We start from the raw sequence: 24,254 nt of genomic DNA on the forward strand, positions 1-24,254 counted from the left end.
ACTTTTTCAATCATATTTCCAAGAACCTTTATTGCCAGCAGCGACGATCTGAAATAATAAGTTACATAATATCATATATATGTATACATTCTCAAGCTTTGTGAAAATTGATAAACACACGAGACATAACGGGAAAAATGTATATCTTTTGTGAAAATTGAGATATCTATCCTTGGTGCAATGCCACTAAATAAACCAGTGAGTGACCTTGATCCTAGGATACACACTTACGTGTGTACACAGTATGCATAGAAGCTAGCTCGTAAACGATATCTTCTTGGACTGCGCTGGCATATTACGTCTGATTCACGCGTTAACTTTCGTGAAACTTTGTATACAGATTTTCAGATTTTTCCACTGCCACTCCTATTTCAAATATTTTTCAAACCTCGCATTTCGCAAGATACCATACGTAGATACATACATCGTTACTTGTATACACTGTTCTGAAAATCTGTCATAAGTCGTAGGTAATATTCTTCCACTGTGTATTTTCTTTATCATGCGTAACTCGTGACAGTAATTGCCAACAGTTCGTGACGAAACTCCAGGCTACTTCGGATAGATATTACCATATAGTACGTAATATAACATAAAATCCGAAATTTTATCAAGTGATTCAATTGAACAATTTTTCAAGAAATTCTTTAATCACGAAAACTACGAAACCGTTTGTGCAAATTTTTACAAAAATATTGTAGTACAGTTCATTTTTTTAAACAAACCATTATTGTCGGTATATATTTTACAAGGTTATGTATAACGTCTTCGTAGATAAAGAAGAATGTTGAGAGTAACTTCTCTATGTATCCATCACTTTCTCTTATATCAAAGTCTGAAAACGATAATGGACGGTCAAATAGTGCCGGAAAGCAGCATGGTTCTTGGCTCGCGGCAAAAATTCTCGAAGTTGGTGTGGTGTGGGTAGGAGTACTCCAATGCCTATCCGGTACTGGTCGTTATCTCTTCACACGCACAAGCGAAGCTGTCGTAATCGTTGTCTTCGTTCTGGTCGTCGTCATCAAAGTCATTCTCCTTGATTGTATCGTCGTCGACGATGCCACTTAATCACCAGTATTGAAAACTTCAACGCACAAGTCAGTAATCGATGTTGATTTCGGTGTTCCTCCTTTCTTTCTCGTCGCATTGTTAATGTTTTCGTCGGTTTTTCTCCACTATAATTCTGTGAAGTGTTTAAGTGAAAACTGTGCGCGCTTCGGCGAAAACACTCTCTGAAATAACGGTGACGTACGTACTGCCGTATTCGATACAAGTGAAATCATAAATTCAGTGTGAATATCGAAACAACAAATTTCTTACTGGAATACATACAGTGATACCTTCGAATTATTCAATCTTTGTATGAGAGAACGGTAAATTATTGTTCGATCAAAATGTCTAAGACGGTAAGTCAACAAAGCATCTAGAAACAGTATAAACATTCACTATCCTTAGGTTCATTTGTTTTATTATTTAATGATTTTTTAGTATTGGTAATTGTATAAAGAAATCATTGTTAAAGATAAGGGAAAATTTTTCATTACTATATTCGTATTTTTTTTTCTTTTCTTTGTCAAATGTAAACATAGTATTTATTCCTTGCAGTGAAACGTAGTATTTGAAGGAAACTTCCAACGAATAGTTTAACTTTAATAGTATACCTCTAATTTCAACTATTTATTTTCTTATGATAAATTACGTAAAATATTTAACTGGTAAGCTTGAACATTATAATGTTGTTTTAAAATTAAAATTGCTACGAGTTCTACTCTTTTCAAAAACATTTATTTTGCCATCGTTTATAGGGACTCGTGCACGTTATGTCATAACCTTACCTCATTGAACGAAGAGGTTATGAAAATACTGTGAAGGACAGAAAAGATAGCTTTTGACGGATTTACTGCTAAAAACACCGACAAATTTATGCTTCGAATACAGACTGTTTAGTGGTAGAAAATAATCTACTCTGAACAATTGATAAATGTAGGTCTTATTAGAATAAAAGTGAAACGCTCGAATGTCGATGGTAATCTTTCAATAGCCATAGTTGGAAATGCCTTTAGAAAATATATACTTAAATTTACATTCATTTAGTTTTCGTTAGTTTTTTTACAATATTAGGATTTCTGTATTATTCTATGTATATTCTTTAATATTAGTATTAATCATTTTTTCCTCGTGTACATTCATCAATGTGATCTTTCCTTAACAGAACTCGTTACGCCATTCCACAGATTCTTGTCTGTCTTTTCAATTCAATTTATTCGCAAATGCAGCTTAGGGTGTAACTTCAATTAAGTAAGAATTTGTATTTAAATAATTAGGAATAATTTTCTAAATCAGTGAAGAATTATTTACAATTTGAACAGTTAGCATATTTCGTTGACTAAACTATTTGAATGTTTTCTATTATTAAACACTATAGGAAGTTATAGTTTTTAATTTTACCCTGAAGTATAACACAATTTATGATATATCAATTATACTGTATTCTAGTAACGTTGCTATATATTATTTTAAGTTTTGTTCAGAAATTAAGGTTTTAGTAAACATTTCTTTAAATTTTGGTATATTCGTTTAATAATTCTATCACATTATAATACTAATATATTGTAATCACATAACGTACAATTATCATATTATATGATTACAAAATATTAACATTTTGTCAGAATCCAAATATACACTTATTGTTATCTTGCTTTCTTTTTATCTGTCTTCTGTTAACTCTATATAGGGAGGATTAGCGATATGTTTTTTGAATTTTTGTCAAAATGTATGTAAATGATCAAACACGTTCCCAAATTATTAATAAAGTCTTCCATATTGAATGATCGTTCTCAATTCGCCGTACAGTCTTAATGAATTTTTCATTCTTGACGAAAGTTGAAAAATGTGTATAATTTTTCAATCATTTTAATACATTGTTAAGTACGAGTTTAGGAATAAAATTATGTTGCTTTCATAATTGACGAAGGATGACCTTTATTCGTTTTAATTTCGGAAGATATTATCGTTTCTCACGTGATAATTTAAAAATGCTGTTACTGCTAATGTATATTTCAAATTGTTAAATATTTATACTTACTCTAAAAATACGAAACGGCAATATTAGCAACAATGTTTTATGTACTTTGTCCATCTGTCGGTAAGATTACGTTAAAACTGTATATCACTCACTGTGAATAGAGAAATTTGTGTAACCCTTACATCGAAAAATATTACATAACAGTTAATTACTGTTTACTGTGTATACAATTTGAAGAGAGCAGCAGTGCTGCGTAGTGTGACTTTGGTGTAGTATTATCGCTGTTAGTTTCGCAGGCTTCGTATCGATTGAATAAGATTGTAGTTATATAGTCAATGTGTAATAGATAAAATGTTGATAAAACAATCGGTTTATGCTCCTTTATCCTATATTTTACACAGAAAGTATTGACTGTGGGAAAAGAAGGTTCCTACTTAAGAAAATTTGACAAACACAGCAAAAGATAACCATCATGTCACTTTGACAAATAATCATAATGTAAACGCTTTCAGATATTTGTGTTGTAACTTGGACATTATTTTCTGATAAGAAGCTAACATTTTATAAGAATCTAATCAGATAATTATTTATTTTAAGGAGCAATATTGTAGTTATGGTACATGAAACATTGATTTAAATAAGATGAAGCAATACGGTTAAACAGATTTTTAATTTCTATCATTGTTTAAACAAAATAACGTTTTAACATTAAATTTTTTTCATTCCATTTGATATTTTTATGCAATAGAGTAACTTCACTGCAAAGGTAGAACTGTGATCTTAGTAATTATAGCAGAATGAAGTAAGGATCATTTTTTTACTATCAATCTAGGAACACAATTGATTTGCGAAAAATATTATTTGAAAAATGCATTACTTCGCGAGAATTTATTGTTAATTAATTGTAAAGTACGGTTTATAACAGCATTGCATTTGTGTATAATATTTACACGACTTTCTCGTAATTTTATTGAAAATCTTCATTGTTATAAAATATTAATTATGCATTTGAAAACTTGCAAAATTGAAACTACGAGAGTTTGCTAAAACGAATGCATCCTTAATTCAACAGACACAATTTTGCATACACCGATGTCACCTAATTTTAACAATTCCTTAATTAATCAAGTGAAACATTGTTAACCGAATTTTTCTTTTTGCGTGTTCTTTTAAATCCAGTTATGGTTGAAAATTGGGCAGACGTGTAGAAATGCGATAGTTGTTATAGTAACGCTCGATAAACTATACTTTACACTTAGCCAAAAGCATGGTTTGCTATATTTACTTCCATTGCACATATTCTTTCCTGGAAAAAATGCTTAGCCTGTTTCTTTTTTATTGCTATAATTTTTTTTTTAATTAAATACCTACATATCAACACTCTAACATGAACCAATCTTAGATAACATTGATATGAAATTATACTAAAGTAATAGATATGCGTAACGCAAAGCCGTGAATATCTTTGTTACTCATTAAGTAAACATTCTATTTTGCAGCATGTGATAGTAGAATCATTATTAAAGGTACTACAATTAATATAGTACAGTATGAAAATAGGTATCTCACAATGTTCGCACATGTAATTAGAATGTATATAATGTGTCTATTTTTTAAGGTAGTGAGTTGGATATAATTTTACCTAGGATAATAATCAATTACACTGTAATTCTGTCAGGGGATCAGAATCTTCAATTTCGAGATTCTGTACTCTGAATTGTGCGTGTAAAAGGTAGTTACCATTGTAGGTTTATCATTATTTGTATTATGTACAATAATTAATGTCTCGCAAATCTATTTTTCATTAATAAATTATATTAAAAGTCAAATTCATGTTGTTGATAAAGCTATAAATTTCCTTCCTAATAAATTGTTTTCATTTTATGTCTCAAACGGTATTAATTTGTCATATCTACACGAGAGTAGAAGAAATATTCGTCTGAAATTTCTGTATATTTCCCATTATTTAATCTCTAAAAATTGTTAAACATAATTAATTCGAGTGAATCCAATATTAGAGTTTTTCATATGAACTATAAATGCAACAGATTAAAATATCCATTTTTATTCCTCCATTTGATTTTTTTTTTTTTTTCAAATACTGTATCGTAATTCAGTTGTCGTTTTCGATGTAAATAATTTCTAAGTTTCAAATGTTTCGAAATTCACATTTTTCCCATCTTTCGTTAAATATTCTAAACTGTTGGAATTTTGTTATTGCAGACTGAATATAAAATCACCTAACACCTAATGCATATACATATATATATATAGTATCTCATTTCTTAAGTTGCACGTGTACAGTTTGGAAACATTTAAGAAAATCACGTTTTTAAAAATAGATAGGAAAATAGGGAAAGTAGATGTATCATTAACTAAATTTTTGGGAAACGTTTCTTACTTTCTCTTTCGGGGAAGTATAAGAATGGAGTGGGTGCAACGATCTACAGTGTGTCTTAGTTAACTGAAATCGATGAAATATTTAATTTCGTAAGCACAAGTGAAAATATGGAAAAATTATTTCTACATATTTTCTTTTTTTCATACAGAGAGAGACGCTATACGTATTGTATATGAAGTATTTTTTTGTTATAATACTTTGTATGGTACATGAAGTATTTAGCTATGAAGCCGGAGAGTCGAGAGTCGTGTTGACCTGTGTCCTTGAAGCCTCGTTAATTTACGACCTTCTGTAGGATGGAAGTATATCAAGTTACACAACTTCAGATACGTACCTCAAAAAATACTATTGTATATTATAAATAAAAAGTTGTAGCATTCCGTTGAAAGAAATTAAGTTAACCTTGAAATTTCCCCCCACCATTACACCTACAGAAAAATTGTACACATTATGTACAGTTCGCTATTGTATCGAAAAAGTTTTGTAGAAACAATTTTTCCATATCTTTGCTGGTTTACGAAATATTTAACCGTTTTCGGTTAAATCGGACACACTGTATATGACACGCCGCCATCTTTGGAAATTATATGTAAATCTTTATTTTACAATTTTCCGAATAAAACTTCTTTTTTTTTAATCTGGAAATGTATCATTATATTCCTCGAAGTTTATTCGATTATCGAGTTATTCCTCGAAATTTATTTATAACGAGCCTATTCATCGGTGAATAAAGACTTTTGAATTTGTGTAGTACTTGATTACTTGTAGTAGAGTTGAAGATCACTAGGATTTAAAATTCAAAACAAATAAGATATCACTGGCATCTTGTGCAGGAGCGCCGATATTGGTTACACGGTTTTTATGCACAAGTGCTTTTGTACACAAACGCATGCTCCACTTCGTGGTTTCTATTACTATAGAATCAGAGTGGGGGAAGCTTTACGATACGAGTATCGGACCGTGGATACGCCTACTTTGCAACACCTTAGCTTCTTTTGCATACAATTAATTTGAAAATTACTGTTGCAATGAGTCATTAAACATCTCCTTGCGTACCGATTCACGTAGGAGGTCGAAGCTAGTGAAGAAGTTCGAATAAAATTTCAGTCTCCTACCTGATTTGTTTACAAGGCAACCTTCTAGAGGTCATTTTGACTGTAATTTCCAAGTGAATCGTATGCAAAAAGTGTACATAACCTCAAATAAATTTCAAACAATATAACGATGTTTTATCAGATTTTTAAAAACTTAGAAAACTTCACAATAAAAGTTTATTCGTAATTTTTCAATAGTACAAATGGTTTTTGGTATTAAAAAGTAATTATTTATAAAGCTCAAATTCTTTTGATCAAAAGGAAAAGAAAATCATATAGTTTTGGAGATGAAAGTATGTTTATCCTATCAGGACACGTTAAAATCAGAAAAAGTTAATAGTCCTGTCCCAATTAAACCTTTGTTCACCCATATAAGAGCAACCTGCAGAAAAATGAACAAATATTACAGAAGTATAGAATTTCATACTTTGTGTGTGGTTATACGATATCCTGTCATACACCTTATTTCTAATTCCATAGTTAGTTCTATTTTCAACCACTACTAATGTTGCAATCTTATTCTATGCTGAATCGGTAACGTTGGAAGTGACACGAAAATGGTAAAAAGATTCACGATTAAATACCCAAGCCATGGGTCAAAAACTTCATTGGGTCACTCAGTTTGGGCGATAGGCAACAGATCTATTCTATACATACTCTATGGTTTTATAAAGGGGGTCTTGTTTAGAACAGTTAACCCTACCGACTTTGGTAGCTAGGCTGAATATAATTCTTTAAACCACCACGTTAAATCGTAGAGGGCGCAAGGAACCCAGGAATTTTTTTTAAGTCGATATTCCAGTACACGTGACACGAAATCCCATAAGGTAGCAAGTTTATTCTTTACTTCGCCTGTGGTGTAATATCTTGCCTGTGATTTTACGCAAAATTTATTTTACCAAAGTAGAATTGTACGAACGAAAATACCGTTTGAAGGAATTTTATGCAAGTGTTTCCATGATGATAGCTTGTATTCACGTGGCTCCAATAGGTGGCGATAGAAACATAAGATATTGTAGATTCCTATATTGCACTTCAGCACAAAAATGCATACACAATATATACATATATATTACCATTCATGTTAATATTGTCTTCTCATTGTTACTGTGTACATACCAAAAGTACAGAACAACGAAATTCTACAATTTCACTCTCAATTCACAACAATTATATTAAAACTCATACTACTACTTTGCAATAAATTAAGCGAAATTTAGTTTCTAACGAAAAAGTTCAGCAATGTACATCAAGGGAATGTTAATAATGTGAAAACTGCTCATTATAATATTTCTATCACGAAAGAACTTTCACTGATGAATTTAGTTAATGAGCAAACACTTATCTGTGTATCAAATTATTCAGCAATTAACGTTTCCTCTCAAGGAGTGGTTTGAGATTTTCAAGTAACCTGTTCTGAAAAAAAGAAAAAAAAATGATGGTAACGGAGAGACCACCTTTGACGATTTACGAAGAATTTTTCAAAATTACCATAAACACCCTTACCACTCTGTATCATGAACAAAGTAGGCAGAATAGTTTCGCGTTCCTCTTCAGGGGAAATGTTGCGGCGGTGATTAATGATATTGGAATACTTTGAAAGGAGAAGACCACAGGAAGGTAAAGGAGAAAATGTCAGGAACGTACCAACATCATTCCAACCTTGTCACATCATTTGACTTTTCGTAATATCCAAAAAGAAAAATTAATTTTTTCTGTGACGTTTCATGTTAATTACCATGTTTGTTTTTATTCTACAGTAGTGTAACGGCGAAACTTATTTCATGTTACATACAGTGTAGTTGTTACTGTTTTCCATTGAAAAATTGTTAACTAGTAAAACTAGATGTATTATGATTGAAAGTTAATAAAATCACAATATTATGACTGTTTATTATAAAAATGGTGTAAGTCGTCCATTTTTCCTTGTGTCGAGATACTTAAGGGTTTACGTATCAGTGGATTCAAAAATACCGACAAAGTCCACTAAGATTGCCCATGAATGAATTATAAGTATGAATTTAAACTATATGTAAATTAACTGTACAAATAATTTTTACGAGAATTAACTGAACCAATATCTTTCCGGGGAGCCATAAATGAACTTACACAATTTTCATAATTATTGAATTGCAAAGATCGTTAAATTTTAATTCTTTCTATTTCACTTGAATTTTTTATATTTTAGTCCGGTTCTCCTTAGAAATAAGAAGAAGACACAAAATATGATTGTTTAATTCTATGTTTTTAATACATCGTTGCATTGCATTTAGACAACTTGGCCACACGTGTTCATATATGCAATATCATGTTCGAGTACAGAGGTCACGATTAGATATTTTTTTTACGAACTCGTTGATTTTCGTATTACATGACAAGTTCAACTTCTTACACTTTTGCTTCTCAGCTTATCCAGTATTTAATTAGAATATAGGAAATGGACTTGCACTATATTGATAATAAATGATTATCCAATGTCATTTACTCGTTTGGACTGACTGACAACGTGTCATTTAACAACGTTTTATTATTTTCTTTGATATTTACCGACACTTGACGGGTAACATATAAATAATTTGTTGTATAATACGAGAAATGTTACGGAACATTTATTCCCCTATTCTGAAATGTTTTATAATTTTGCTGTATAATGTATTATGCTATACATTTTAAACGCAGTATTATACGGTGGTCTTAAAAAAATCGTGAAGCAAGGGATTGAGAATTAAATTTTATTAATTTTAATAACTAGTTGCAATAATAATTCAAAATCTGTTTGAGAATTAACCCTTTCATGGTCAGTGGAACGCATTTGTCTCACTTGAGTACTCCGACAAATATTGATCTCAATCAGTCATCGATAGATAAATAATGAATATTGTAAAAAAAAAATTAGGCACGAAGGAGTTAAACTAACCAACTTTCTAACAGTGACTCCCACTCTTTAGAACAGTAGGTAACTTTTCTAAAATTGGACCTAACGAATTTAATGTTTTTTAGGAGTTAGAAATCGTGTATATGATGTAAGATAAAATTTATTAAATTTGTCCTATTTACGAAAAATTAAGCACCGAGCATGTGTTTCGATACTAAAATTGGAAGGAATATCAAAAAGTGGAGTTAATCATTTTCGCTTCGGAGTGGTTCATATGTACGTACATGCGGAAAAAAGACGATCGTACAATATGAGACGAATTTTGATTCATTAACGATAAATGAATTATGATTAGCCAGCAATTACGTTGACGGGAACAAAGACAGTGGTATAATAAATCGTGGTATGTCGACGTAGCATAATGCAAGCGTTATATCAAAGATATTATCGGTACGCCGATGTCTCTTTCTGTCAATCGGCCGTCCATCCGATTCCTTCGAGTTGCCGACCTATCGAACTCTCGGGTAGATTCGCGATTCTTACCTTAACCTTCCTGCCGTCAGCCATATCCGGCTCGTTAACATTTTTTTAATTGACATCATGAGGCCGAAACTCGGCAACGTGTTCACCGCTGCCTGGATACTCTCTGTTGATTCGTGCCGGATGCGTTTACAGTTCTTTATAGGCGGTAAATTCAAAGGGACGCCGTCTTCATTTGTCAACCATCTCTTCGGCCCTCCTTCCTATCCTTACTATCTATTCTAGGACAAGAAAGGACCATCGTACCCTTTGCAGCCAGCCTCGTCCATCTTGCTTTCTTTATTCCTTCTTCCTTATTTCACTTTGCCTCTTCTTTTGAAAATTTCGAATTTTTTTTTTTGGGTGTATTATTACGGAATTCTTTATTTTTCGTTATTTTTTGCTTTTTGCAATGCTTCTAGATAATGAAATTGTTAAATGTTAGGGATGCTGTTGTGTGGAATGTTTCGTTACAGTGCACTTTACTTAGAAATGGTGGAATTTAAATGGACAGGAGTAGTGAAATAGTGTTTTAGTATTTTCAAACAGAAAGGTGAAGTATATGTATTTCAAATTTTTGATATGGAACGGTTTTCAGTAAAATTGTTGTTATATAGAATGTTCCGTTACAGTGTAAGCACGTTACTTAGAAATGATCGAAATTAAATCGACAGGAATAGCTAAATTTTAGTATTTCCAACAGAACATAGTAAATTATACGTATAGTATGTAAAATTCGTATAGTTTCTATTCACTTTCTTATCACTTATCCCCTATTTCCAGCGTTAAATCAGTCAAATTTCGTTACACTATAGTATTTCACTATTTGTAAATTGATATCTTACTTCTGCACCACTGGTTTTATACAATTTTTTCGAATTTGTTCGAACGAAGCACGTTTTTTTGAAAGTGGTTTTCTAATTTTTTCAAGTATTCTCTTACGTTCGCGGAGGTTATGCCCAAATAGGACACTGTGATACAGTGGTCGCTGAATTTTTATCACACTTAATGTACTTACACACTAACTGTCTCGACATTTCTAAAAACTATTATGATATCTAGTTTATCAGAATAATCTGATATGTGATGGAAGAACACGAGGATTAATGAGGAATTAAAGTACGCTGTTATAAACACAATGGTGATATGAAGTTTCTAGATTGTAGTACGTAATATTAGCAAATTATACGCATTAAATAGTCAGAATATGAAAAAATTTGTACCAAGCTTTCGAGGGCCTTATCTTACCCACTTTAGACGTATATCGAATGTTATCAAACAGCACGTGTGGTTCTATTAACCCTTTCGCTGTGAACTTTTACGGCTACGAAATTTGTCGTTTCGGCTGTATCGTTTTAAAATTCAAAATTAAGCATTAAAATTCGTTAAACTTTAAAATCAAGATGGAAATGCACTAAAACGCTCGAATAATGTAGTGCAAATTTTCAGACGCCAATAGCAATAAAGGGTTAATTGTATGACTCTTTAGGCTATGCAAAATTTTCTCTCGTGATATCTTTCTGTTTCAATTTATCAGAGCAAAATTATAGCTCAGTTACTAAATAGAATCATTTTGTATTTATGCAAAAATTTGCATAGAAACTTCTACCAACTTCTCAATTATAATTATAATTACGGTTAAAATAAGCATAATAAAATTCAGCAATGAAAATTTCTTTCAATTCAAAAATATTTCACTTCCTATTTTTTGAAGATACCGAAGGATACGAAAATTTTTTAAAAATATTAAAGATATTGAAGGATGTATTTACGTGTTATTATCAGGCGTAGAAATGAATTCTTTCCGACTTTTGGGTGCAATTAAAGTTTCACTTGAAAGGAGCGAAAACAGATCGATCGTCGAAATAATTTCCGTCATTGTTCATTTCCTTCTTGCCATTTTTCTAGCAACTTACAAACACCGTCTCGATAGAAACTGTGCGGCTTCGAAATCGATCACTGTTAAAACGATCCACTTGGAAACATTCAACGAACAACCTTTCCCCATTCTTCACGAATAGACATTATCGTACTTAACATTTTTCGTCGTTTCTTTTTTTCTGAAGAAAATAGATTCAAAATTTAACGGGCAGCCTCTGATTGATCAAACGATTTCGTTCTCTGGACGTACAAAATATCTCTGGAAATATTTTGACGTGGAGCAAGATCCCCGTGTGATTGATGCCCGTTCCCTAGAGATTACATCGTGAATTGCAATTTCTTCGCGGCACACGTGTACTGCATAGACTGTAGTTCTATGTTCGATTCTCACAGAAGCGCGGCTCATGACGAATCAAAGCACAGCTAACATCTGTTCGTTTCTACAGTTTCTTGGATATTCCGCGACTTTCCACGATCGCGCACCGCGATAGGTGTCCTCCGCGTGAAACATTTGCCGTTGATCAAGTTATCCGAACAATCTAAACTTACGCACGTATACGGTATAGAATTTTATTTCGAGAAGCAATTTGAAGTTACGATGTTAGTGTAAAAACATTGTCGATACGGTGAACATCTTTGGACATTAGAAAAAATAATAGTTTAATTGAACAATTTGCTAGGTCATTGTATCCTTGGATTTCAGAAGTATGCTTTCGGAAGCATAATTATAGCAGTGCTATAATTTTCCAGAGTTTTGGTGTTTTAAGTACATGATTTCTATGTATTGATGAACGAGGATAATGACATTTATTTAAAGTAAATTTAAATAAAAGAAATATTTCATTACATCTATATGTAAGTAACAAGGTTATATTGAAAAGTAGAAAATGGATTCTACTTAAAATTCGAACGATCTTCTTTTACGAATCAATCCTTGCGCGAGCAGCCAAAATTTTCACGGTTGTTTCGTGCTATGATATTTAAAATTTTTATTTTCAAAACGTACCCACGTGAAATTTTCTAAAAAAATTGGGATTCGGAGCGATTTTAGGATACTTTCACGAGAACATAAAAACACAGAAGGGTTAAAACGTGGACATAGTGCAGCAAATTCCCATTTGGAGAGTATTTTCTGCGTTTTCTCAAAGTATAACATGTTGAAAATGTGTTGGTAAAATTGTACACCTGAAATCGACGAAATGATAAAGTTGTAATGACTCGAAGAAAGTGATGCATCGCTATAAACGCTAAGTGAAGCAAAACTTTAAATGCGTTTTTCTCGAAACCGTGTTTTGCAAACTTTCTTTCTGCCACGATTTCTCAATAATGAATCGACTAATCTCACCCAGACACATATTCACGTATAAAATAGATATCCCCTTATCGTCCGTACTAGAATTATGTCAATGTCTACAATAGCTCTTTTTTTATCGCCTGAAGAAGTTAAGACTATCGTGATAAAAATGATATTTTTTTTTTATATTTTGTCAGAATACATTTTTCCCCCTTTACTCTAGTAGAAATGATAACAACACTTATATGGTTCCAGATTGTCTTCGATTTTTCTGTTTCAAATGGGTATAACAACATGAATCATGGCAGCCGTTCAAAATGGCACACCGTTTCATAACTTAAATAATAATCAAGATCATTACATAAAGATTACACCGTGGCTTCCTGAAAAGTGACCAAACGTGTGTGAAAAATTTCAAGTCCCTTGGTTTATAATTGTCTAACAATTTTTTATCCTAAAGATCGTCTAAAAATGACGTCTCCGAATGGGAATTCTCCTTTTATACAGCGTTTGTGATAGGAACAACACAACCTTAATTCAAGCATTTAAATAATTCTCTAAGGCAACAATTAAAAATGCGTTTGAAGAATTTATTGCCAATTTAATGCCATAAATTTAGTTACAATCCCTTGGCAGAATAATGTGTTGAATTAGCTGCAGCTTGTTTTGATTTAATAAAAATTTAATTTCAACTACGTTGTCGAGGTTTAAAGTTTCAGCTTATTTTGGTTTAATAAGAATTTCATTTCGACTACGTTATCTAGGTTTAAAGTTTCACCTTGTTTCGATTTAACAAAAATGTAATTTCTATTGATCCTGTCACATGCTCAACAGACATCGCTCGCAAATCTTTTAGCGCAATAAAGGAAACCGGCGAAAGTTTTGTACCCGAGCGCAACCTTCCATAAAACAATATTCTTAACCTAAGATTTCTGGACAGCCGGTCATCTCATAGCCGAGAAATCGCAAATATCGTTATTTTTTAGCATCTGTCCCGGCAAATCCGTTTTCAGGAATCCTTGGACAATTTGTAACATAAAAAGCCCCAAAACTTCTCTCTCCGTAGTCTCACAAACCACATAGATGTGGCTTTACGTTAACTTTTGACCACGTCGTCGAGGTTTAAAGTTTAATTTACGAATCGGACATTTTACGTGCAACGACCTGATAATTACGGTAAATGTTATCATTTGTATCATATGTATCATATGTATATCATAAAATTGTTACGATGTAATATGGGCGTCGTGGGTGCGTGGAATTAAATCAGTCTAAATAATTAACGCTTTCGAAAGTATTCGTCGAAGATTACGCGCGTAGTGATTAGTTAGGCTAGTCTCTGTGAAAGTTCAGAATCTTATTTACACTAATGGCGGCCATAACTGAGCAAAGGCGTCCATCGTACAAATCGTTGGTCGCGGGACCGGTTCTCTTCCGTGCGTAATTACAAGTTTCGAGCCAATCCCATGGGTATCTCGGAAAAAATCCCATTGGATCTGTAGATCTCGTCAGTTTAATCAAAGACAACATTTTTGCGGGTTTTCACAAAAGCTCCGTACGTCGCGAGACGTTAATCACTAATGATCGTTAAGAAACGGAGAAATCAATGTCGAAAAACGTACTATCGCCGTGTGCACAGGTAAAACTGAACGAAACTTCCTGCAAAGGTTTGCTAAAAGCAACGAACTTGTTCGACTAGTTTCAGATATTGCTCGTGAAAGAAATGTGGAATTTTTCGAACAATTAGTTAACTGAGAAGAAAGTCGATTTACCTTGACTTGAAAATGAAAAGGAAATGATGAGCTGTGAGTAGTGAAAGGTTTCTGTTGCTCTGTATTATAGGTTCGCGTACTTTATAATTTCCTATGCGAATTGATAGATTTTCATAAAAAGTTGGGGAAAATAATTAATGCGTTTTATTTCTTTATTTTTTTTAACAAAGGGAATGTAAAATACGCGATCAAATTGAGCGAAACATTGTGTATAGTTAGGGTATTTTTTTCAATTATTGTATTATACTTACAATTTTTAAATTTACAAATTTTTGTCAAAAATTGTGGAAAATGAATAAATGCATTTTATTTCATCGCTCTGAATATTACTTTAAAATATAAAATACGCAGTCCAATTCACTGGAATATGGTACAATAGTTAGGGTATTTTCTTCACTTGTTAAACATTTTTAGCTAAAAAGAGGGAGTTTTCGTGTAAGATTAGTTAATTATTCGTAATTATTATTTTTAAGATAGTAAGAATTATTCTCCTCTTTTTGTAACATAATATCTGTTTTTCACTATTTTAACTTCACAAATCTTTTAATTTCATCCTAACTTTCATACTCGTTCATATTTCACGTTTACAATAACATTTTCAACGAAAAAAAATAAATAGACCTGTCGATATTAAGAGTTCGATTGTGTCAATTTCGATAATATTGAAATGCCGTATGAAGCACATTTACATTGATACTAACGAGAAACGCATACAAGCATTATCACTAATCTTATCAAATTTCGCAACCATTCCTACCAGCGTGTACTCATTTTGCAACCCAAGAAAAAAAAAGAAGAAAAATTCTATCACACAATTTATTCCACCGTAGCAAAACGACGTCAAAAGCTACTCGTCGATTTCTAAAAAAGAAAAACTCATCCTACTATATTGTAATTAAATTGAAACGGACGTATTGATGAAATTATAATGCATTCTAGATTCGAAGTGCAGATATTAGTATGACAAGACTGATACGTACTTGAAAAGCGCGCACGATAATAGCGGATAACCCTGTCCATTAATAGTTGTAAGATTTGTAATTTCCTGTACGGTGGTCGTGCCGCGCGTTTCTTTCCCTCTTTCTTTCTTTTTTCTTTCTTCTTCTTAAAATTATCGCCAGCGCTTTCTTGTTTCGTCTACGGCAACGTGCTCGCGCGTCTCTTTGGCGTACGGATAAAAAGCGGTGAATACATAATACATGGGCTTGGCAGTACATCACGGATATATCAGCGCGCGAGGGTTGAGAAGAGAGGAGAAGATGGAAGAAAGAGGAAGAGAAATAAGTACGCCCCTGTTGGGGTGAACGTTCGTGACGGCACCGTCGGCGTTCCCTTTGTACACGCACTGCCCCTGACTGCTTGCCTCTTCGATATATCCCCCACAACATAAATACGCATCCTCCTTCTTCCTCTCCCACTTCTCCTCCTTTTTTTTTTCTTCTTTTCTCTTTTCTTCCCTCATCCTCGCTCACCCCTCGATCTCTTCCTCCTCTTCTTTCTCTTTCCTCACGTTTGTTTCCTTCTCTCCTCCCTTTCTCTAGCCCCGAGTTGCGTCGATACATTATACGAATTACATCGATGATACGTCGATGGGACACGAGATAAGAACTCCTTTGGCTTCAGCCCACCATCAATAGCCGAACTATATTTCACGTGTTCTCCTTCGTGGCTGATCGTCGTACTCCAACATCCTCTTTCCTTAATCAACCTCGTTTTTTTTCTTCTTTGAGATGAATCGTTAACAAAACGGATCTTTCCTTTTCTTTTTTTAGAAAATGTAATTTCTGAAGGATATTAAAACTTGACACTTTTTTGGGGGAATTAAGTTTTGGACATATTGTAACGATAGTTTTGCTGAGAGGAAAAGTGTATTTAAACGGAGATCGTTCGTTTAGTATCGAGTGTAGTTGTTCTTGATGAGTAGAATTGGGAGAGATATGAGTAGATATGAGTTTTAAAGTCATCATTTTCCTTAACATTCAGCGTTACTGTATCCAGGAAATAAGTTTTCTCTTCTAAATATACATTTCTTTGTTGGATCATACGACATTTTTATTTTTCCTAAAAAATTTCGCAACCTCTGTCGATTATGAAGTTTAATTCAAATAAATATGAACACTGTTTTTCTAGATTCTTGTTTTTTTATTTCTTTCAATTTCGATCTTTTTCTCAGTTAATGTGTAATATTGTAACAGTTGTATTACTTACAAATCTAACTATTCTTATCCTTATAAATAAATAAATAAATAACACGTTTTATTTCTTTACCGAGAAAAAGATATATTATTCCAACTATTTGTTTTAGAGAATTTTTTGAAACGTAAGAAATCAGACAATACTGAACGCAAAAAATATATTCAGAAAATCTGACAATTTCGATCTTCTATTACTTACTAATCTAACTATTCTCATCCTTACATTTATAAATGAACAAATAAGTGATATATCTAATTTCTTTGCTAAGAAAAAAATATATCACTCCAACTATTTGTTTCGGGGAGTTTTTTTTTTTTTTGGAAGTGTAAGAAACCGGAGAGTATTGAATGTAAAATATATTCAGAAAATCTGAAAAATGTGTTCCGTAGAGTGGAGGTATGTATGTTCTGGTAGAGATCGGTGCTCTGTGGCAAGACAGGCGTCCCCCAGGATACGCTTCCTCTCTCCCTCCTTTCGTCCCAGATCCTGCAGGATCATTAATCAAATTCCCCTTTTAGCCGCGCCTCCCTCTACCCCCTCCTTTATCCACGCCTCATACCAAGGATCGGCCGCCATTACTGTACGGCTGCGTGCACGACGCATTAATTAAAACCAGGAAATTAATGCTTTATGCTTTTAAATCTACTCTCTCAACGAGACGTACTCGGCCTTTAGAAAGTTGCTTAATTTTTTAATCGACCCTATGGGAATTCAACTTTTGAATCACCTAACGGGACAGTTTTCAAGGAAACGTCCTCTCTCGGTCTAATGATTGATTAGATTTTTCCGGTATTATTCGGTGTACGTTAACGCAATCAGCTGTTGTTTTGTTTAGACAGAATGTTACCTAAATATGTAGTATATCTGAATTTTGTGCGAAGTAACAAGTGAAAACGTCGATGGTGTCGAATAAGATTGCGTTAAAATTCTGTCTTCGGTGAAATGTATTTCGGAAATTGTTGATTTTAAGGTTGGGACGATCGGCCGGGTCAAAAATGACCCATTAGCAATTTTCCAATGAAAGTGAATGTCCGATACTGGTGTGTATTATCCTTTGCAATTTTCCCACTTCATTTTCTGCATTTCTATTTGTATCGTTGTAAATCTAATTTTTTTACCGTGTTTTAGTCGCATAAAAATTCTCTTTTGGAAACCTGTGTAAGTGACTTTACAATGATGAGTCATTTTGAGTCAGTTGGGCGTTCTAATGTTGATAACAGAACAGTAGCTTAGTTAATTATTTAAATCTGCGATGACAGTACGAGTGTCAGAAGATCACAAGAATAAAAATGACTTCTTCTAATACCTATTATGTGGTTTAACCACTGAATTGGACCTGTTAAGGAAAGTGTCTTTTCACCCAGAGATTTTCCAAAGGTAGCAGGGAAATGAGAAGAAGGCGTGACCCATAGAATAGCAGAATAGTAGTTTAGACAATAATTATTTAAATCTGCGATGACAGTACGAGTGTCAGAAGATCACAAAAATAAAAATGACTTCTTCTAATACCTATTATGTGGTTTAACCACTGAATTGGACCTGTTAAGGAAAGTGTCTTTTCACCCAGAGATTTTCCAAAGGTAGCAGGGAAATGAGAAGAAGGCGTGACCCATAGGACCCATTAGCGGTCAGTGTCTATTTCGGTCTACCGCAAAACGTCCAAAGCCACTTGTAACTACGCGAATACTAAGCAATTTATGAACAGCAAGTAAGATTTGCCGAACATCATTCGCCACGGTTCCTTCCTTTTATTTATAGCGCGGAGTCATTACCTTCCAACCGGTGCAGAAAGATCCTCCTTCGGGATTTTTCATTTAATTACACTTCGCACTTTGTAACTTCATCAATCGGATGAAATAGCATTACACGTTTGCTAGGCTTATTAGTACAACAGATATGCATGGAAGCGTTTAATATTACATCACCGGCGTTATTATATATTTGTTAAATTGCGCAACACGTGGCACTGCAGATTCAACGGAATTACTACCGTGCTTCGTTTATGTGTTTATTTTTCAAACGTAGGTAAATTGTATTTACAAACATTGACTTATCGACAGTTGTGATAACATTTCTACTTTTCATTTTTTTGACAAGATTTTTTACAACTACAACGGAATTATTGATTCATATTTTTGAAATTTGGGTAAATTGTATTTAGGAAAATTTACTTGTCGAAAGTTGTGTCATACTACTTTTATTTCTTATCTTTTTGAAAGTATGAATTTTTATAACTGCAGGTTTTTTTTTTTTTTTAGTACTCATTTAGTGCTTTATCTTTCAATATTAAACTATCCGTATTCGAAAGTATTTGAATACTATTAGGTACCTATTCCTTGTTTTTTAAAAGATTTTTTTGTAAATGTGAATATCTTTTTTGAGCATTTATTTATTGTTACGAATACGTTTCATGATTCAGTATTAAAGTGTCCATATTCGAAAATATTTTAACATTTCTACTTTTTACTTTTCTTTTTAATATTTGATTTTTAGTAACTACAGGTGTCTCTTTGAGTTTTACGAATAAGTTTCATCTTTCAATATTGAAACGTTCGTATTCGAAGGTGTTCGAAGATTTTTAAAGAAAAATAACAGCAAGTTCTAGTTGTTCATAGACTCCTTTCATTTATAACAACAAAACGATCTAAGCTGCCGGTGCATTCTTGACTAGGAACGAAAGGGTGGCGTGAAAATCGAGGATAATACCTGGTCAACCTAACGGTAGAACCACCATTAGGCCTATTTATCGTCCATAGCCAGGTACATCCTGACAGGTTCACTGGCTGTGAAGTGCGCTGTTCTGTAAAGGATTCGATGCACAACTGCCGCCAAAAGAAAGGCAAAGGTGGCGTTATGCCGTAACGAGATTACCAATAAATTTGTAAAGATTACTTATTACCGGCAAGCCATTTTTCCAACACGCTAGTCACTATTCGGTATAATTAATCTTTGACTTTTATTGCATTCATCGTTGAACGTGATCCTTTTACTTTTCAATTTTTCAATTCCAATCGTTCCTTTTTCATGCTAAATAAATTATTTATTTTTATGAAGATATAACTGTGTTATACATCGAATTTTTGAATACTTCGTAAGATTTTATTGTCGATTTCCTTTCTTTTAGTCTTCTTTCATACTAGAAAGTTCCTTTTTTCTAGACTTCTTTTCTTTTGTACTGAAAAATTCCTTTTTTGACTTCTTTACTGTTCTACTGATTTGATACACGAATTAATATTTCGGAAGAAAAATATTTTATCGTATAAGAACGTCGTAAGAATAGAATTTAGATAAAAATAAGTAGGAATGAGGTCATGGAAGACCGAGATTAATCGAAGTAAAAGTCAATTGCATAGCGAAATGGGAACAATCGTACGCAATCTATCACCATCGGTATTAGTGGTTTTGTTAAGAATAAAATCACAACGAAAAAGTATGTACGTCGTTGTCTTCGTTTTAATTGATTTGTTTTTGCCTTCATTTTATATCTTCAGTGTTTTCGAGATTGGGCGATTTTGATGGAAAAAAGTCAGCTACTGTACACTCGTTATTAATCCTGCAAATATATGTCTTTTTTGATTCAGTATTGAGATAGTAACACGTGAATCATCGTTCTCTGATTGAATGAAACATTTATTTAATCCATTTACTCCAATATCGAAATACATTTTTTATTGTTCAATCTTTGTATATAATATACTTTCATATTTTTCATATAATTACTTTGGTATTATAACATCAAGCATCTTCGATTTGCATTTGCCAAAAAACAAATAACATTTTTGAGCACAAAATTTTATTTTTTCATCTCCACGAAAGTAAGTAATTTATTTATCACAAAGAAGAATCATTGGAACGCAAAAATTGAAAACTACAGAGGATCAGTGACGAGTGTGATAAAAATTAAAGATTAATTATACCAAATTTAACGCAAAAAATTTAAATACATTTCTAAATAGTGACATTTTTTACGCGAAAATTTGTTTAACTTTCATGGTATTAAGTAGCAAAATTTGATCGTTGAATGCGATATAAAATTTTAGGAGCCGTGCCAATTGTAAGAATTTACAACTGTCGGTCGCATAAGCGATCAGACCTGACAGAATAGCCCAGTTGAATGCAATTGACGCGATATCGTGTATTGTCCATCATGGATAACCCGTCGTTTTTCCGAAGAAGCGTTTTATTACTCGAGAAAATTGGCATCACTCGTTGTCATCGATGACAATGGAGAGTAATTACATTATCACGGTGTTGTATGATCGACATTCGATGCAGTAAGTTATAAAACGTATAGTCATCGGCTCGTGTCTTGCAGAAGCGAGGTCTTTTCCATTTGGAAGACAGATCGATTTAAGACCGGCGAGATCGTTGCACCTGTTATTTAGAGCTGAAGAAACTATCAAGCGTGAAAAATGTTTTTACCAAGATAACTAATCGAGATAAAACGCGGGATCTTAGAATCGAGGTGGTTGTATCTTGTTCCAAACTTATTCAGAGCTTATTCGCGACACACAGGCCTTCGATCGAGCCGACCAACTAGATATCAATTATTCAACCGTTACTATCGCGTAATTTTTTATCTTGTGATACGTTTACCTGTTTTTATACACTTTGTAGAATTTCAGATCGATTATTCGGTAGATAAATCTGGTTATTTTCAAACGAAAAGATTCTTATATATTGTTATTCTTTTATTGTATTTTCTTGAAATTATCTTTTGATAGAGACTTACTGAATGTGAGGAAACCTTCGACAGTCACTAGAAACTTATTAAGATCGTGAAAAAAAATTGTTTAGTCTGGAATTTCGTAGTGCAACGAGTATAAATAGGTGTCTATTTCTAATTAAGGTGCCAAAATAAAAATAGGGTCCTAACTGTGTGTCGATGATTGTGTCACACGAAACGTTGACACGAAATTGAGTTTGAAAATAAGTTGTAGATCGTTGAACTTGTCTCGACAACCGCTTTCGTATGATATAAAGAGAGTTATATTATAGTTAGCAATTTTGAAAGAATTCGTGGTATCGTTGTTACGCGAAAGTCATTGCAAATTTAAAAAAATCTATTCGAGTCGTCGTATTGTGTATAAGAAATAATTAAACTTTGTGCTTTTCTATTTTTCCTATAGATCTACTATTTACGAGAAAAACATTGTAGCAACGATAAGAAATCTGCAAAAGTGAGAAAACTAATTTAAATCACTCTCTGTACAAATATAACAGGTGTCCTAATACTTATGAACCGCAGTCTACATTTAAAAATCTTTAATATTGTTGCAACGATAAGAAATCTACGAAAATGTGAAAATTACAAAATACAAATTTCTGTACAAATATACCCGGTGTCCTAGTAATTACGAACCGTAGTGTGCATTTAAAACCTTTAATATTATTACTTTATCGTAGCAACAATAAGAAATCTGCAAAAAATGAGAAATCTCCAAAATGGATAGAAATTTGACGGTCGAATAAATTCCGATGGACTAATCGAATCAGAATTAAAGGTTGATATTAGTGGAGCGAATGCAACGATGTCAGATGAAACGTTGGGCCAAACCTGAAGTTGTGCTCTCGAGGAGAGCGTAGCCCAGCTGTGGGCGCGGCGGATATCCCGCTGTGTCTCTCCAACATGGCCGACAACGCGGTATGCACACCCACGCTGTCTCTCTTTCTCATCGCGTCCTCCATTTCTTTCTGGTTCCTCTAGCGCATCAAATTACACGCTCGGTGAAGTAATTTTCGAAGGCGCGTCCGTGATCGAGCGTGATGCAGAAACATATCCGTTACCCTTGAGTTCAGATGCGCGGTGTTAAAATTTGCGATCACCGATAAAGATGCCTAAAGATTAATGGCTAGGTGCCAACCGGTTTTGTCTGTGCCCCGTGTACACGCGTCAAATGATTTTTGAAATTATACGCGTACTTATACGTATATAGGAAATAAATGATTCCATCTTGCAACGTGAACCATTACAGAGGATACAGCGAAACCTGTAACGCGATAAAATTATCGATAATGAGTTTCTTGTTGACTTTGCGGAATTTTGTATTAAATATAGAATTAATTTTATTGGTATTGTGAAAATTGATATTTTCTATCCTAATTTGTGAATGAATATTCTTAAGAGGGTGAAAAGTATTTTATCATTTTTTTTTTTTAATGAAATATTTGGAAAAGTATCAACGCAAAGGTTTGATGTCCGTTTTCTAGAAATGAAATGAAAATTTGCAGATACTTTGGCGTGATATTATTATTAATTTAATTCATAAAGTACACTGTTTTTAAATTACCTGGTATACCAAACATTTACGAGCAAAATTCGTAATATCTACAATCTAAGATTATAAAATGTAAAATAGGTTGTCCGATACATTATAAGATTTATAGATAAAAATATACCTAAGTTAAAAAGTCGGCACTTTGGATCCATAATTTTTCTGAAATTAATACAAAAATTTTCTTTACTCACAGAACATATGCATGCAAATCATCTCCATAGATCATAAATTACACACCAAAATAAGTAAAATTCATTAATATAATGTTTAAAATTAACGAACAAATGGCACCTTCAATCTTTTCGTTCCTTTGTTATCATAAAGGGTGTCGATACTTCAAATTGCCATAAATTGAGAAATAAGAATACCCTGCATTGGATATAAATAAACAACGAAACGGGATTAATTAGAAAACCTGACAAATTGCGGTGGTTGAGTTTGTCGATGTTGCTCACGGTGTAGCCGCGTAATAACGACTTGGTTTAGATTAGCGAAGAAAATCTGTATATTAGTTAACAAGGTTGAATACGAACTCGGCGAAATTGGCTCAATTAAAAGCTACGGGCCAACTGCCCTGACGATTGTGCCCTGTCATGTGATTGGTCCATTCTCCCAGGTTCTTTCTTCTCCTTTCGATCTCCTCCATTTCGAGATGTATCGATACTTGGCCACCATTAATCATGAACTTTTGTACACACTCGTCGATAGGACTCCCTACGAGGGACACTTGGACTGCAGCAAAAATAAATCTTGTAGATTACCATTTTTATTACGAACGTCGCGATCGAGATCGAATGTTACTAACTTGTGCAAACCGATCACATAGAAAATCGTAGTATAGATTAAATTTTCATTGATATAAAATTCCTGTATTTATGAAATGTGTAAATTTATCGTGGAAATTATTGTACTCGTA

The 24,254-nt window shown here is 33.1% G+C and overlaps 1 protein-coding gene across 6 annotated transcripts in view; it reads left to right on the forward strand.

Annotated features, from left to right (window-relative positions):
• LOC108574426 (segmentation protein cap'n'collar) overlaps positions 1-24,254 on the forward strand; it is a 130,397-nt gene that overhangs the window by 16,315 nt on the left and 89,828 nt on the right. Inside the window, exon 1 of one of the 6 annotated variants that reach the window (XM_017937015.1) lies at positions 1,023-1,406. The exons of the other annotated variants lie outside the window; for them this stretch is intronic. Within the exon in view, the coding sequence (XP_017792504.1) occupies positions 1,395-1,406 (12 nt within the window). The 5' untranslated portion in view covers positions 1,023-1,394. Of the gene's footprint in view, positions 1-1,022; positions 1,407-24,254 lie in introns of those variants that run through there. 6 annotated transcript variants of the gene reach the window in all.

Source organism: Habropoda laboriosa, unplaced genomic scaffold (assembly GCF_001263275.1).
Source record: "Habropoda laboriosa isolate 0110345459 unplaced genomic scaffold, ASM126327v1 scaffold214, whole genome shotgun sequence".
Taxonomy (NCBI): domain Eukaryota; kingdom Metazoa; phylum Arthropoda; class Insecta; order Hymenoptera; family Apidae; genus Habropoda; species Habropoda laboriosa.